At 33.1% G+C, this 18,407-nt stretch overlaps 2 protein-coding genes across 4 annotated transcripts; both read left to right on the top strand.

Moving 5' to 3' along the window:
- The first annotated feature begins 288 nt into the window (after positions 1 to 288).
- On the top strand, positions 289 to 8,574 carry LOC134279426 (uncharacterized). Of its 3 annotated transcripts, XM_062761824.1 has the most exons (16): positions 289 to 399; positions 539 to 602; positions 1,413 to 1,535; positions 1,620 to 1,733; positions 2,064 to 2,141; positions 3,408 to 3,535; positions 3,676 to 3,762; positions 4,763 to 4,855; positions 4,935 to 5,048; positions 5,576 to 5,777; positions 6,111 to 6,254; positions 6,377 to 6,462; positions 6,987 to 7,057; positions 7,249 to 7,355; positions 7,499 to 8,234; positions 8,402 to 8,574. In XM_062761824.1, the coding sequence occupies exons 2-16, from the start codon at positions 542 to 544 to the stop codon at positions 8,493 to 8,495; spliced, it is 2,238 nt and encodes a 745-aa protein (XP_062617808.1). In that variant the 5' UTR covers positions 289 to 399; positions 539 to 541; the 3' UTR covers positions 8,496 to 8,574. The 3 variants fall into 3 exon arrangements, with proteins under 3 accessions (XP_062617808.1, XP_062617810.1, XP_062617809.1); XM_062761826.1 differs by lacking the exon at positions 1,413 to 1,535; XM_062761825.1 differs by lacking the exons at positions 289 to 399; positions 1,620 to 1,733 and having other exon boundaries at positions 432 to 602.
- A 1,360-nt stretch (positions 8,575 to 9,934) lies between these two features.
- LOC134279427 (gamma-aminobutyric acid receptor exp-1-like) lies at positions 9,935 to 16,168 on the top strand. The gene is made up of 8 exons (XM_062761827.1): positions 9,935 to 9,955; positions 10,430 to 10,585; positions 13,685 to 13,882; positions 13,991 to 14,248; positions 14,336 to 14,491; positions 15,215 to 15,394; positions 15,606 to 15,653; positions 15,848 to 16,168. The coding sequence occupies exons 1-8, from the start codon at positions 9,935 to 9,937 to the stop codon at positions 15,950 to 15,952; spliced, it is 1,122 nt and encodes a 373-aa protein (XP_062617811.1). The 3' UTR covers positions 15,953 to 16,168.
- The last annotated feature ends 2,239 nt before the right edge of the window (positions 16,169 to 18,407 follow it).

Here is an 18,407-nt window from a genome sequence, read left to right as displayed (position 1 = left end):
AAAAATCAATAGGAAGAAACTTTCTCATTTATGTGTCCGTTTTAAATATGATTTGCAACTGGAAGGATAAACTCGGAAGAAATAAAATCAAAGTGAAGCTATTGCTTAATGATCATGAAGTGAGAATAATCGTTTTTAGTAAAGTGATTTGATATGATTATGTATCCAGTAAAAATGTTTTCTTCGTCCCTCTCTGATAAAAACTTGACATCATTTTGGTATTTAAAAATCTTTTTGAGGGTTATACAAAAAGTATTTTAGTGTATTTTTAGTGTATTCGAGCAATTCATCATCCTTCCTGTATTTTTGTAGCTGTTTCATTATCATAATACCAAAAACTTCCTGTAGCCTCGATAAGTGCGTATAGATTTCGACTAAATAACAGCAGGAACAAAACAGGTTTGTGAATCATATATTTGATCTGATATTTCATCTTACTCTTGCTAATTAGTTTGATGTTTTAGTCGAAGATACAATTACCATTGAACATTTATCTTTCAAAGTACACTGATTATAAATAACACAGAATTTCCTTCAGGACATGGAAACTACTATGTATGAGTGTATGTGGCTATCACAAGCAAAAGTTGATGCTGTAAAACGTACGTCAGCTGATTATTTGTACATTAAAAATCTTCAGTTATTATGCCCCCGTAGTCAAAGAATCGTGGGAATATAGTTTTTGTCCTGAACGTTCGCCTGTCTGTTTGTCTGTTTGTCCGCAAAAATATTAACCTTGGTCATTACTTTTTAGTAGTTCGGTGGCTTTGGCATTTGTGTTTTACAGGTATATTACTTGTGACAAAACCATTCTTTGGATAACACCAAATTTTGACCTCTTGACCTTAGATTTTGATCCAACGTTTACAAAAAAATTCCTACACTTAAACCTTGGACATAATTTTTGAAAAGTTGGTGCTAGGTCTTTCGTACATAATGTAAATAATATAAATGTATTTATTGTGACAAGGCCTTTCAATCGGTAGAAATATTTTTTACCTTTTGACATTGACCTTACAGTTTTGTCTAGTTAAAAAAATTAAATTTAATCTTGACCATAACTTTTGAACAGATAGTATTAGACTTTCATCGTTCACATGTGTATTCTATCAATAGAAAAACCTTTAAAACTCTTTTAAAAACCCTTATACTGGTCATAACTTTGGACTAAGGCTTTCATCTTTTACAATTTTATTCTATTTGACTAGACCTTCCTCTGGATACCATGACTTTTGACCTTGCTTTTTGGAGTTTGACTTGCATCAGAGAAACTTCAATCCTCACCATTAGCTACCATAATTAGTGTTTCACAGACACATTTTCTTTTTTAATCTGACATTATTCATGCTAGTATTTCAAATTGCTAAAATCACTACGCAAATTTCAATTTAAGTTTGTCTGTTATATTGTAGAGAAAGCCCTCCGGTATCAGAAGGGAAGAGGAAGTTGTGTTCTTTTCATTTTGGACTTTTCTGAGAGCATGAGAGGGGAACCTTTAAGGCAGATGAAGCGGGGAGTCGGGGCGATACTAGAGGGTTGCCAATTAGTTCTGAATATAATATTTGTCTGAGTATCTTTTCTTTATAATACACTGCACTACAATTTTTTGACATTTATAGAGTTTGATGAACAACCAGATCTTGATGAGAATGTTTCTGTGATTGTTTTTGGACAAGAAACCAAATTTCTGCATTATTATTCCAACCAATATTCCACAATAAAACAAAGCATTGGTAAAAACACTGACTTTATTTACTCGTATTCTCTGGATTAAATGTATAGTGCAAAAAATAACAGAGAAAACATTGTGTTTAGAAAAGCGCTTTTTGTCAGAGTCATTGATATCTTACATAGAGATGTACAAGTCATGTACGCAGCTCATTATTTTTATATTTTATTTAAAGAACTGATTAAAAATAAATTTTAGTAAATGGTTTTCCATATGGTGGAGTAAAATTAATTTGTTTTCTCAATAAAAACTATTTTATTTTTCACTTCATTCCAAATGGTGACTTTAATTTGCTATATAATTTAAAGATATTGCATTTTGCTGATTCTTTCAGAGGAGGTGGAATGTGGTGGACCCTCGCCGCTCACTGCCGCCTTTCTCTTGGCCCTTGGGGGACTGTACGAGGGAGCAGGTATGTAGATTTATTATTGTGTAAACAAGAGAAACTGGTTACATGTATATATTTAAATTTTGAATGGCTTAAGGTGGAATATCCCTCTGATAAGAGAGATAACTCTTCTAATAAGAGAGATAACTTTCTTCAGACATTTTGTCATGAAATTCAGTGAGTTGTCACATCAGAGTTTACAAGTTTCATTCATAAGGACAATTTTATAGTCAACTCAATCAAACCTATTCTTTGGTGAAAGTGTTGATATCTAGTTTCTATTACTAGTATATTGATTAATTATTTATAATAGTTTACTTAAAACATTTATACCCAGTTCCTTTAAACAGTGTAAATTGAAAAATCTCTATCTCTTCAAGTATAATTCTTTTAATTGTACAGAAATTTTAGATGCAGTATTGTTTATAAACATTTAATTAATATTTTGTTTCATCAAAAAATATTGTCAAGGGTGATAATGGAACTATAACTCTTGTTTATGGATGCGTGTTATTTTACATGCACAGAAAATAATTTGTTATTCTGATTTAAAAAGCAGCGCTTCAGTATGTTTTCTACTGGGAGTTAGATAGGTATGAGAGTAAATATTATTTTTATATATACCTCATATTTCTAATTTAATTGTGAGATAAAAAACACTTAATCTTTCTATTTACCATATCAAATTTTCTTCACATCATGGTTTGACATATTATTCATTTCTGAAAAAGTAAGCAACGCTTCATACTTCAAACTATTTTCCATTTGAATTTAATGCTATAGTTGTTGCTGAAAATCAATGTCTGGATTTTAAAAAAAGTGTCGTGAAATTTGGAGCAGAGGGATATTGCCCCTTAAAGAGGCTAAGCAAGTCCATAATTCGATTCTATAATTACAGAATACAAGCTAGGGTGTTTGATAATGGTTTTTGCCCTGTACTAATACAAAAAAGTGGGGAGTTAGACATTTTGGTCTGTATAGATGGAGTGGACATTTAAAAAGGATCAACTGTACAGAACAATATATAAATGGACTAAAGTAAAAACTGCATATTATACATTGCGTTTATCTTTTTATTTTTAACTTAATATTGTACTAGTATTAAATTTATCATTGATGCAAGAAAATTTAAAGAAGCCAATGTTCTTAGACCATATATATTCTCCAGATTCCCAGAATATACGATCAAGTGCTACATATGTATCAGATTAGCGTTGAATCTATTCTGATGTCAGACTATTCAAAATGTAAAGATCAACATGTTTCACATGTTAACATTAATTCTTACAGCCCATACAAGTCGCATTGGTGACTTCCATCTCAATCCAAGAGTGGTTCTTTTCACAGACGGTAGACTAACAGACTTTAAGAATTTAGAGGCCACAGAGAATGAAATGGAATTAATGCCAAAGGAACATGTAATCTTACAAAGTTTTCTTTTTCTTTCTAAAGGTTTATCTTATGGTTAAACTTGAATAACATTGCACTTAAAGATAAAATAATAATAATAACATAAAAATAAAAAAAAAAATATTTTTCGTTATTTCTATATGATTAGATTTTAGCACCACTATCTTCAATCACACAACAAATAGGAAGAGACCATCCAATTTTCTGCTTTCCAGTTGGAGAAAACCCAAACTATGTAAGTTTTCCAATATACTACAATTTGATCGTTTTCTTTTGATGAAAGCTTTATCCATCACATGTCTACACCTTTATTCAGTTATTCATTTTTTTTAGCCGGGGAAAGTTTCTCACAGTTAAATTATGTAATTCAGTTACCCTTTTTTTCTTCAAAATTGTTTCTAATGGGGCACAAAGTGAACTGGTACTCTATTTACTCGATGACCTATTCTACTTTCTTGCATGAAATATATGGAGATAACGAACAGTTTTCAAGCTCAAAAGTCCATTTTTATACAATACAAAATAGGAACAGAGCAAACACGAACCTCTGAAACATCAGAGGTGGGATCAGGTGCCATGGAGGAGTGGTCATCCCCTGCCGACCGGTCACACCATAGAAGAAATGACATTTGGAAAAATTTATTAGGAAAATGGTTAACAGATTTTAAAATTCAAAAAAATCAAACAGGCTAATTTCTACCATTTTCGGAGGGAAATATGAAAGTTATTTTTATTATCCTAGTCTAAGGAGAAAAAACTCAAAGTATTATCCATTTTTTCTATTCCTGTGACATGATATGAAGTCTCCTCCAAAGAAAATATTTGTATGTATCACCTGTCCTTTCAAAAAGCAATGAATTTATTTGTTTCTGTTATGGCAATATTCACAGTGATTTTCTAGTCAATTCCTTTCACCAAGTAAACTTTATATGCCTTGTCAAAAAAAAAACCCAGATGAATCATTGTAGGTGCTACCTGTCGACAGAGAATGCCTACTTGTGTAAAGCACATTTGGTTTCGTTCAATATTAAAATCTAGATATCATGGACCTGTTAGCAGACGAGAAAACTAAAACTGTTAAAAAAAGGAATGATTTAGTTTTAAATTAAAACATGTAATAAAAAGTTTATCCAACCGATTTTTTTTTCCTTTGTGAGGCAGTTGAAAGCACATAAATTAAATGCAAACATATATGTTGTTCTCTACATCAAATTCAATTTAATTATTTATTTCAGCCCTTATTACAAACCATATCAGGCGTGTCTCAAGGTGGCAAAGTGTTACAGATTTATGAAGCAAAGTGCTTTGGACGATATACTCTACATTACGTAATTAATTTTTCATCAATTGCTATCTTTATTTTATCCCATAAAATTTCCGATTGTCAACAATTGCAATATTTTTCAGAGATCTGCAGATTTGATATCCAAAGTAATAAACAAGAATGAGATAGAAAGGGAAGCTTTGAGATCTGTGGCAGATAACGTACTTTTCGGGCATACTTACGATGAAGATGATTTAGTATGTTGGATACTCAAAGCATTTTATCAAAAAAGTTTCGTTGGCATTTTGTCCAAATGGAATATCAAGCTGCTGAATGGATTTTTTTTTTTTTAGAAAAATTAAATAATTTCGTTTAATTAAGTTATTTGTCTTAGCATTCATTTGTTTTACATTCCAAATATAATATTCCCTACATCATTCATTTCATTAAAATCTCATATCATACTGTAAACCAACTTTTATTCGCGCGCGAGAAATTTTTGCGATATTTGCGAGAGCCTCATCATCGCGAATATTTCTCGCCGCGAACCAGTCCTTAAATTCCACATGTCTATAAATAAAAGATCCAAAATAGGCTTGATCGCGAAAATAAATCGTCGCGAACTAGTTTACCCCCCGATAAAACACGGAATAAAGTCGTTGCGAATAAAAGTTGGTTTACAGTATCTGTTTTCTTATTTTCACTTTAAAACAAACATAACAGATTCCATTTATAGGAAAAAATTAAAAGAAAAGTAATTCAAATTTCAATCTTATAATCAAAGGACACAATATACGAGTTAATACAGAACAGAGAGAGAATCATGGAGACCCAACCAAGGGTAGAGGACGATGAAAATAATTGGTATAAGGAGAAATACTCTACAATTCCAAGGCTCGGTACGAGAGTTCGCCGGGGTCCACACTGGAGATTCCAGAATCAAGATAGCGAGGGCATCGGAACCATAGTGGGTCATGGGGATAAAGGTAACCAGGCATATGTAAGGAAATGGCTCAAATTCACCCAGTTTACTTAATACAAATATATTTGAGACGGTAAAATTCACAATTTCTTCACGAAATTCATGTATAAATAAATATATAAATGTTGGTCAAACTGGACATCAATTATTGAAAGAGGGAAGGTGACTTCATAAACAGTGGATAAAACAATTATACTGCAAAGTGAAGGTTGTAATAAAAATGTTAAATATACTTTTTTTTTCCCTTTGTAAACAATCTTTACAATGCTGAATATATTGTTGTCGATTTGGTACTGTGCATCGACTTGTTTCTTTTTTACTTTTCTTTTTTTCACAGTTGGTTTAGTGCTCGTAGAATGGGATAATGGGTGTCGTTGTGTATATAAATATGGAATAGGAAATACATACGATATTGTGGTTTGTGATGAGCCCAGAATTCCTGAGGACGGATTTGTCGCTGCTGGGTGCCTTGTAAAGAGGGGTAACACACACCTTAATCATTATTCAATACAGTATCCTGCTACATATAAAGTATTGTAAGTTATGTTAAGATTTCCCTTGTAATCATCAGTTAGTTTTACGCTTTTGTTTTTGATTCTGAAGGACCTGATTGGAAATGGGAAGATCAGGACGGCGGAGAAGAAGCTATCGGAACATGTTATCGAGTGATGGATAATGCCACCGTTTATGTTCGTTCATAATTAAATCATACTTAATTTTTGTGCACGCATAAAAAGGTTTTGTTTTTATGCAGAATTTGAATAAGAACAATTTTACATTCTGTTTCAACATAAAAAGGTTAAATCGTTTTTTTTAAATTAAGAGATATTGGATTTTTATATTTTTATTCCCCCGTAATCGACGGTTTGGTGGTACATGCATTAAGCTTTGCCCTGCCCATCAATCTGTATGTCTATAGCTGTCTGTTTGTCCACAAAACTTGCCAATAACTTTTAATTGAATATAGCTTTCTTATAACACATGTGTTTTTCTTGTGACAAGACCTTTTTAGGTAGCAACATAATTGACTTCTTAACCTTGATCTTAAAGATTGACTTGCTTTTGGAAAAAAGACTTGAACCATGATCATACCAGTTGAACAGTTTATGCTTGGGCTTTCATACTTCACAGTGTATGATGAAAAGGGTACACCCCACTTTTGTTGATAAGAATATTAATTAGAATATGTATATGTACAACTATTACATTTAAGATTCGATGGCCAAGTGGAAGAATGGGTAATTACAGATTTGGATATGATGGAAAATACGACATTGAACTTTGGTAGTTTTTTTTATCGTTTTAATATACATGAATAATTTAAAATTTTTATTGAATTCTCAAAACTTCGTCTGAAGATTAAAAATATATGGATCAAAAATTTTCTTTAAAAAATAAATGTTTGTATCCTGTCATTAAATAAAATGTTTCTACACGTGTATACTAAATACAGGACACTTTATTCTGTATTGTAGCGATCCGCTCTCACAAAAAGTGATGAAAGCTGTTAAGGAACAATGGAGAGCATTAAAGAAACCCGAGTCTGAAAATGATTACAGATGTACATCTAATGATTTAAAAGGTTCTCGTGTATCATTTACTTTTCATATATACACATTTACTTTGTATGAAATGAAGTACAGTGTACATTGATATTTCTTCAGACGTTGCTTCTGATTCATATGTTTTAAAGGAGCTCAGTATTGTTAAATTTGTAATTTGTAGGTAGTTCTGAAATACAGGATACACGAATCAACCTAACTAAACAGAACAGTGGCGTTCAAACAGAAAATACAGGAAATACTACACCGCGGAGTAAAGAAGCAAATCAATTTCAAAGTGCAGTGTTCAGAGAGAAAAGGGATGCTCAAACCCAAAACGGGATTGGACCAACCATGATACAGCGGGAGCAGGTTACGTGTAAGGATAGAACCAATGTTACAGACATACAGACAGAACACTCCTCCATGGCTTTTTCAATGGAAGATCTGGAAACTGATGAAGGACAGGATACCGATCTGGAAAGCAACTCAGTGGGGTCTATCTTTGGATACCCTGAACATACTAGACCTTCAAGTCCAAACGAATATCAGAATTCTTTTTCTGTAAATTTATTTTCGCCTGTGAAAAACTTTGTTGCTGACAAAGGTAAACCTAGAATGAACGCCTTAACTATTACGTCAATTAATAAAAATACTTATAGAAATCCAGAAATATGTGTAACAGGAACAAATGAAAATGCTATTCATATGGAATCAAACGTTGCACAGATTTCGCAAAACCATTCATCAAACAAAAACTCTAAATCTGAACCAAATCTAGTCAGCCAGGATCTATCCTGGCAGTGGCGGGACAACAATGGAGTTTGGGTCAACTATTCCGATCACGTGAACAATTTAATCAACTATAGACTCCGACAACGCCCCATGGCAACTGTCTTAATTAATTATAACGACGAAAGGTGAGCATGTTGTTTTCAATTGATCAAAAAATATTGAAATAGTTTCAATTGTGAAGTAGTTGCTAGAATACTTCCACTTCCACATTAGTGAAACTTACCGTAAATGAGTTGTAGATGCTGTTTATTAATGAAATACTCTGATTTTTACATTATTTTTTATGCATTAGTTTTAGGATTGTAGCATCAAAGATGATACAGATCAACACAAAAACTAAAGAAAAGCACGACATTAGATGCAGGAATACTTCATGCCAGTATTGACACAGATAAGATAATGAGATTTGAAATAAAACAATAAAATCACGGAAACATATCAATATTTTTGTCATTTCACAACATAGCTTTCAAAATTTTGTTATATATGTACATTAACACTGTATACAAGTTAATTGCTCTTTTGAAGCAATATAATAACAAAATTTGATATGGTACATAAACCAACATGTACATGTTATCAAACAATAATTAAAATCTTGATATGCTGATGCATGCTTCTCTGTTATTAAGTTTTATGATAAACGTGATGACTTCAACTTTACCTATTGTTAACTTTCACATTTATTCTGCAATTCGCCATTATCACCTATGTATAATGTTCATGTCAGCCAGTCGCTGAATACATAAGGAAAGTTGGCAATTGAAAAGTTTGAAATATCACGTTTATCATAGAGCTTGCTTGTTAGATTACCATTAACGTCTTTTTTCAAGTAAAATATCCAAATATGAAACAGACATTTCAGAGACTTGGGGGTAACTTTTTTTTCAAGCTCAATGGATATATCGTGTCGACATATGAATGAAAAAATTTAACCATTTTTATTTATAATATCTTAATGTCTAGTTGAATATCAAGCTTTTTAAATCTAAAAAAAACTACCTTTATTTTTGAAGTACTACAAAGATAATATATATTCATATAGACAATTATATTTGTGTTTATTCCGTTCTGGAAAATAAAAACAATTAATTGAATATAATAATTTAAGGATATAGTATTTTAGTCATCTTTGAAGATCCCATTAAAGCGGTTTGAAAATATTTTGCAAAATATATGATTGGATGAAGTCATATTTTTGGTGTCAAAATAAAAAAAATAGAAAGTTTGATTCTCACTGATAATTTTTCTGACTTATAAGGATAATCTAATTATAGCTTAATTTTCTGGATTCATTAAGAAATCGCCCTCTATTCTAATTTTTCAATGCTACATGACCTGCAGTAATACTGCAATAAAAAATAAGCAACACATTTGTGAAGAATAAATGCAAGATACAAATACAAATGAAATTATAAAAAATATGAATTTAAATTGTTCAATAAAAATGGAAAATCATAAATGGAAGTGAAAAAAATAGAATATTGCAACGTTTGGGATGCCGCAATTCGATTGTGACAACATTTATTTTTCAGCAGAGTGAATCGAATGTGCTTTACAAATCAATGTTATTTAAGTTTATGTAATCTCAGATCTGATTTCCCTAACTGTGGGTGACCAAATAATAGGATTATCGAATACGTTTTATTTAATTGTTAAGAAAGATTACATATAAGTACACATGTATTAATTTCTTTGATTTAAATACGGACAATAAATTCATACTGAAATTAAAAATGAAACAATGTCCATAAGAGGTACATACATCTAGAAGTTCATATTTGTCTTTTGTGTGGAGGATTCTCCTCAGACCGTGGTTCATACAATGCAGAGGCCGGACAATAAGGTTTGTTTGTCAGTATTTATCTATTATATGTTGGAAGTAAAATTGAAAGCATTTACATATATTCGTTGATGATTTCAAAGGAATAATTTCGTATTGATACATCTGAATGTACCAGTTTTATATTTCTGGATGGTATTGATATTTATAATTTGAATAACTGTGTTGTCATTTTAACCATGAACTTAAAGAGCGTATTGTTTTGTAGAGTGACCTTTTGTAGAGTTTTTTGGGTTATAAATAATTTTCATAGTTGCTTGACATGTAGAGCAAGGCCGAAACACTATTTCGATTGTGTGTTTTCTTCCATTAAGAAATTTGTGAATAAGCTAAGTAAATTTTGTAATTAAAAAAAAATTTAAACAAATCAAGCATATATTAAAGTTTGAGTACATGAAGTTTGTTTTTGTTTGAGACTTATTATAATAATCTGGTAATAATGCACAATAATTATCTTACCTTTTCGAAAAAATTTAGATCTATGTCAAGGAAGCTGTAAATGCAGATATTAGAAATATTTATCTCAAAGTTTCCATTCTGAAAATCCTGGAAATTGACACGCTGAAGGAAACATTTACAGCGGATGTGTTTTACCAGGCAAGGTGGAGAGAGCCTAAACTTGACGGACACAAGGTATAGTAACTACTACTTCTTACTTACTAGTACTTCTTAGTTGCTTATATCTGTGAAACATAAAAGGGAAGATGCTTAATTATTGTTTAACTGCACAAACCGGCAGATTATTCTATAGGTGACTTTTATTTTAATTCCAAAGTCCTTGCATCTCCTATGACTAGTATTGCTTCATCCTATTGAAGAGCTTTATATGCGGATTGGTATCGTCATGCAACTGATATAATTCGTCTTGGTCTAAGCAATTGACTGAAAAATATTGAATTCTTTGTTCTTTTCCAACCACTTCTAAAATACCAAAAAATATGGAACGCCGTCACTGCCTTATAGCAGAACACAACAATTGCACTGCGTCAACCTTCAATTACATTATGTCAACTCCATATGACAGTTACTCACACAACTATTACATTGTGTTAACCTTCTATTACATTATGTCAACTCTACATGATATTAACTCATACTACTATAGCATTGTGTGAACTTTCCTTTACACTATGTCAACTCTTTATGACATTTGCTCACACTACTATTGCATTGTGTGAACTTTCCTATACATAATGTCAACTCCATATGACAGTTACTCACACTACTATTACATTGTGTCAACCTTCGGTTTCATTATGTCAACTCTTTATGACATTTACTCCCACTATTATTTTATTGTGTCAACCCTCCATTACATTATGTCAACTCTTTATGACATTTACTCACACCACTTTTGCGTTGTGTCAACCTTCCATTATATTATATCAACTCTTTATGACATTAACCCACACTACTACTGCATTGTGTCAACCTTCCATTATATTGTGTCGATTCTTTATGATATTATCCCACACTACTATTGCATCGTGTAAACATTCCTTTACATTATGTCAACACTTTATGACATTTACACATTCTTGCATTTCGTTATGTTTACTGTCACAATTACATTATGTTAACCTATCATTACATTATGTCAATTCTTTATGATATTAACTCACACTACTACATTATGTCGATTCACTATTACGTTATGCGAACACGGGTATCCTCGGCCTTTATATGAGCATACCGTATTTTCCGCAATCGGCAATCCTCGACTGACTCCGCTACGCTCCATTCAAACGTTATGTGCGAGGTACGAGTCATCCGAGAATTCCGATTGTATTTTCCGCGTTCCGAGAGCACTAAAATTGGCGGGAGAGAAAATTGCCGTAGAAGAAATCTCAGCGATTTGGGAATGGCATCTTTAAATAAAAATTTTAAGCGACAAAGGATTGACAATCTTGAAACGTGCAAAGCCTTAACACTGCGACTGTGAATTAAAGTCACGTCGAAATTCAATGGCGTTTACTTTAATCTGATAATTAAATAAATCAAATATTATGAGTCGTGCAGCAATTTTTTTTTCTTTTTATTTTGAATTGTTGTTTGTTTATTTGTTTTTTGTTTTGTTTTTTTTGGATAAAAGTCTTAAACTTCTGATCTTACTAAGAACATTGTCATAATTTTTTTTTATCAGTCTTGAACTTTCCTTTTTTTTTAAAAGTGTAAACACATCGTATAACACACGTACACTGGTGGGTTGGGGGGAGGGTGAAATCCCGCCCTACCATCTTTAGTGACCAAAATCTACATGTACAAAAAATTAATAAATTTATTGGTTTTACTTTGTAGGACATTGCATTAGTTTCACATTAAGTTTAGCTGAATTAAGTTGAAAACTTTTTTTTTTTATAAAACTATAAAGCCTGAGAGCTTCTCTGCTTTCCCCCTTGGTCTCCAACCATAAAGCGTCCCCCTTCAGGCTTGGACAATTTTTTTTTGTTCAAGATTCTCATATCCGCTACTGATATGTGTTCATGCATGCTTACTAAGGCATATTCAATTGATTTACATGAGGGATTGGTAGATTTTTTGTAATAGAATTCTGGCCCTGGGATAGTTGAAAAAATTACTAATTCCAGTGCGTGACGTATCATCTTTTTCGAAAGGAGGGGGGGGGGGGGTTAGCCAGAAAAAAAATATTCGCCCGAAAAAAAACTTGAGAAGCCAAAAAAAAATAATTGTCTACTCCAAGCCCGAAAATCCTATTTCGGGGAGGGGGGTCCAACTTCGATCAGTCCAAATTTTTTTGTCAGATATATTACATTACCGTCAGTGGACTATAATTCAACAAAAAGTGGGGGTGGGGGCTGTACTTTCAATGAACATTACATTTTCTATTGTAAAGTTATGTTTGGGAAAAGAGGGGGGTTGATATTTTGTGCCTCTAATTCTTCCGTATCAATCAGGACCCCCCCCCTCTTACCAGTCATAAAAACACGGTCGTCAACATTCATTTTATACCAGATATACAGCTTTGGGATAATGTAAATGTATTTTTACATCAGGTAATGCACTTTTGGAATCAACATGATAAAGAGTTAACACAATATAAAGATATTTTAAGATCACATAAGAAAGGGTTGACATAACGTTATTATATATCCACATCACGGAATTGGGTTTTGACATAATGTGATAAAGTGTTGATATAATATGAAGATATGTTCACATAATGTCATACACTTTTTACACCACGTAATAAAGCACTGACATAAAGGTAAGATGTGTTCACCTCACATCATGATGCTCTCGCCGTAAAATAAAGATAAACCCATATCATGTAATAATGCTTTGATATAATAAAAATATACACTCTCGAAAAGGAATGGATTTTTGACTTCATGTAATGATAAGTTTGATTATAAAACACAATTCACTTGACGTAATGCAATTTTGACCTCTCATATTAAAGAAATGAAATGATGTAAAGAAACATTCATTTCACGTAATAAAGTTTTAACACAATGTAAACACATTATCGCTTCACATAATGAATTTTCGACTTCAAGTTATGAAGTGCTGACATAATGAAAGGATGTATTTACTTCATATAATGCAGCATTGACATGATGTAAAGATATTTTTACATAATCTCATAAAGAATTGACATAACGTAAAGATATGTTCACATCACGTAATGATAAATTGACATAATAAATGCATAGTTGTATGCTATAAGGCAGTGTTGGCGTTCCATAAAAAAACACTAATTTCTTTCTCAAGGGAAGTGGCGAGATTGACTGGTCTGCATACTGGAATCCAAAAATATTAATTCTAAACGCCATTGCTCAAAAAGACCATGCCAAGTGGTACGTTTTACAGACAGATGAATCGGGAGATACTCATATCGTGGAGAAAAATCGTCTGGTGGCAACCTTCACTGAAAGTATGGAACTGGTCCTTTTTCCATTCGACATACAGGTAAGGATCTTCATACGGTATCCCACAAGATGTCACAAATAATTATTTTTGTTTTGACGCAAGACTTTCGAGTCGTTTATTTGATGTGGTATTTTCTTAATCCGACAGGATCTTAACATCTTTATAACCACGGAACTCTCGGAAGAGGAGGTCAAGTTTTTAGAAGACGATCGTGAAATATCAAGCGTTCACGCTGAGACATTTGCAAAAAAACAAGAATGGAACATTTACGAGTTTGTTCATTTTACTCCAAAGGCATTGACTCAGGAATATGCCAACAACAAGTATAAAAAGCCGGGAATGTACGTTTTCTGCAGCGCCGGAAGGAAGCCCGGATTCTTCGTGTGGAACGTAATTGTGCTCATGGTAGGAGGGGTAAAATCCTCTGACTCTGGTGACGTTAGCTGCAGCTTGGAGTGGTAAAGGAGATAATATTTGTTCTTTCTATTTCAGTCTATCATCAGTTCCCTGGCTCTGTCCACGTTTGCTGTGGCTAGGAGTAAGATCGAGAATCGTCTACAGCTATCCATTATGCTTGTCCTCATCACAGTCACCTTTAAATTCGTAACCAACCAAGTTATCCCAAAAATATCCTACACCACTCATCTGGTAAGTGCTGTAACCGGTGTATGCATCTTAAAATTTAAACAATGTATTTTAAAACCTTTATCTATGGTAAAGAAACTTGTGTATAGTCTTTTATCTTATCTTTAAATTACGGTCTAGATTTTTGGTATTTTAGTGCATTGTTGTAAGTTAATCTCATGACTTATATAATTATAAATTTGAACTTTTACCATGAGTTCTACCAATTGTCGTGGGTTTTCAAGTGAATTGCAGTTGTACGAGATGACGTCTTACCGGGTGTATCAGTGTAAAATGGAATATTACATACTGCAAATGAACCCAGTCTAATTGTTTGTTAATTATCTTAAATCTTGTATCCTTCAAACTATTTCTATTCGAAGTTTTTAAGAATATTGACATATGGGCTTCAAGTCAGAAACCAGTAGGATCTTCATGATACTTCGAAGGAAAATCCCATCGGATATTCTCATATGGACTTTACCTCAAGCCATTTACCCCTGAAATACTCCCATGGAAGATAATCATTGAAGCACATTTAAGCCAATACATATAATTTCTAGGATCGCTACATTATTTGCAGTACAATTGTCCTGTGACATATATTTATTTAATGTTTCTAGGATCGGTACATCGTCGGCAGTACAACTTTCCTGTTTCTGTCACATATTTATCTATAATTTGTAGGATCGGTACATCATCGGCAGTATGGTTCTCCTTTGACCTATATTTATTTAATGTTTCTAGGATCGATACATTATCGGCAGTACGATATTCCTGTACCTGGTGGCGATGTGGCACGCTATATCGGAGGCCCTGATCTCGGACGACGACACACTCAGTGAGGCTGATCAGTACGCCTTCTATGCCTTCTGTGGTCTGTACGCCTTCATCCAGTTCATGTTCATGATCATTGTCCTTCTCAGTGTAAGTTAACTGACCAATAAGAAAAAATCAAATAAATGATGTATTTATTATATCACTTGCATAATCTTTATTTCTTAAATGAACTGAAAAAAAAGTTTGAAGCAGCAAGATATTAATACTTTTTTAAAGATAAGGCTTAAGTTTGTTTCTCTGAATTGTCATGACGATTCATCACAGACAAATTGATTGGATAACTTTTTTTCTCTTTCAGGGTTCAACCAGGCGATATGATGTAAACAATAACCTTAAGCAGTACAATGTATGTTGTAAATTCAATTTAGTAGACTTTTAGAGTCATGTGAATTCGAGATAATATTCGGGTTCTTTATTCAATTGAAAAATTTATCACGGTATAATCCAGCATAGAATTATTTTTTCTCCACTGAAATTTGAATCACCACCAGCACCAACTTCTGTTTTCCATATAATTCGTCATGTATTGTTCTGTTTCAGAGGAAGCGTCTTGACGTCATGAAAAGAGGCGAAATTATAAAGACTTCAAAGACCGAGACATTGTTTAAGAAAGCAACCGAGGAATGTCTGGTGGTATCCCCCTAAAAAGTGACTGGTGGTATCCACTTAATACATTCAATACATTGACCGGTGTCCGTCTAATAAAATGGCTGGTGGTGTTCACCCAATACAATGACTGGTGGTGTTCACGTAATAAAGTGATGGTTGGTGTTCACCTTATACAATAACTGGCGCTGACCATTAAATGACTGGTGGTGTCCACCTAATAGAATAAGTAGTGGTGTCAACGTATACAATAACTAGTGGTGTAAACAATGTGAGCTGCAAATTTGATGTCGGAATTTTTTATTGCAAAATTGCAGATTACTATTTCAATGAAAGAAAAAAAAAACATTTATAAACTTCTGTTGTTCATAGTTGCTATGAAAGAACTATTTATAAGCTTCTATTGAATCCAAATAACATTATTGTCGTCCTGTACAATTATGATTTCTTATATAAAACTTATATTGGATTGTATATAAAAGGCTTTCCTCTGCTTTATTTTAGTGTAATTGATCATAGAGGTTTAAGTTACATACAAATTTCTCATAATAACACATTTTAACAGAAAAATAAAATTTTCAAAAATGCAGCTCATATTGCTTTAATTATTTGTTTTTACACTTGCGCTTTTATTCGATTTTTCTGAAATTGTTAAAATGGATAAATCTATATAATTATTTAATTACTACTTTGTGAATTCAAAGAAATGTACATGTTTGTGAACATTTTCAATTATTACTTAACTGTTGACTCAACTGTTGATGTTTGGAAACAGAATTTGAAATGCATGTTCCTTAACATTCTTAGCCTTGATTGTATGTTGGTTGTTTTACCTCCCATTCCAGAATTTTTAGCTCACCTGAGCCGAAGGCTCAAGTGAGTTTTTCTGATCACATTTTGTCCGTCGTCCGTCCGTCTGTCCGTCTGTCTGTAAACTTTTCACATTTTCGACTTCTTCTCAAGAACCACCGGGCCAATTTTAACCAAACTTAATACAAAGTATCCTTGGGTAAAAGAGAGTTTGAATTGTTAAAATGAAGGGCCAAGTCCCCAAACAAGGGGAGGTAATCAAGAAAAGACAAAAATAGGGTGGGGTCACTAAAAAATCTTCTTCTCAGGAACTACTGGGCCAAATAAACTGAAACTTATGTGGAAGCATTCTTGGGTAGTGTAGATATTAAATTGTAAAAATCATGACCCCCGGGGGTAGGGCGGGGCCACAATAGGGAATCCATGTTTTACATAGAAATATATAGAACAAATCTTTAAAAATCTTCTTCTCAAGAACCAGTGGGCCAGGAAAGCTGAAACTTATGTAGAAGCATTCTTGGGTAGTGTAGATATTAAATTGTTAAAATCATGACCCCCGGGGGTAGGGCGGGGCCACAATAGGGAATCCAAGTTTTACATAGAAATATATAGAACAAATCTTTAAACATCTTCTTCTCAAGAACCACTGGGCCAGGAAAGCTGAAACTTTCATGGAAGCATCCTTGGGTAGTGTAGATATTAAATTGTTAATATCATGACCCCCGGGGTTAGGGCATGGCTACAATAGGGAATCCACGTTTTACATAGAAATATGAAGAACAAATCTTTAAAAATCTTCTTCTCAAGAACTAGAGGGCCAGGAAAGCTGAAACTTATGTGGAAGCATTCTTGGGTAGTGTAGATATTAAATTGTTAAATTCATGACCCCTGGGGGTTGGGCGGTGCCACAATAGGGAATCCAAGTTTTACATAGAAATATATAGAACAAATCTTTAAAAATCTTCTTCTCAAGAACCACTGGGCCTGGAAATCTGAAACTTATATTTAAGCATCCTTGGGTAGTGTAGATATTAATTTGTCAAAATCATGACCCCGAGGGTTTGGATAGGGCCACAATAGGGAATCCACGTTTTACACAGAAAGATATAGAACAAATCTTTAAAAATCTTCTTCTCAAGAACCAGTGGGCCAGGAAAGCTGAAACTTATATGGAAGCATCCTTGGGTAGTGTAGATATTAAATTGTTAAAATCATGACCCCCGTGTGTAGGGCGGGGCCACAATAGGGAATTCCACGTTTTACATAGAAATATATAGAACAAATCTTTAAAAATCTTCTTCTCAAGAACCAGTGGGCCAGGAAAGCTGAAACTTATGTGGAAGCATCCTTGGGTAGTGTAGATATTAAATTGTTAAAAACATGACCCCCGGGGGTAGGGCGGAGCCACAATAGGGAATCCAAGTTTAACATAGAATTATATAGAACAAATCTTTAAAAATCTTCTTCTCAAGAACCACTGGGCCAAGAAAGCTGAAACTTATGTGGAAGCATCCTTGGGTAATGTAGATATTAAATTATTAAAATTATGACCCCCGGGGGTAGGGTGGGGCCACAATAGGGAATTCCAAGTTTTACATAGAAATATATAGAACAAATCTTTAAAATCTTCTTCTCACGAACCACTGGGTCAGGAAAGCTGAAACTTATGTGGAAGCATCCTAGG

This window comes from Saccostrea cucullata, unplaced genomic scaffold (assembly GCF_032062105.1).
Source record: "Saccostrea cucullata isolate Sc308-1 unplaced genomic scaffold, CSIRO_AGI_Scuc_v1 ctg6231, whole genome shotgun sequence".
NCBI lineage: Eukaryota > Metazoa > Mollusca > Bivalvia > Ostreida > Ostreidae > Saccostrea > Saccostrea cuccullata.
This window is presented reverse-complemented; position numbering and strand designations above follow the sequence as displayed.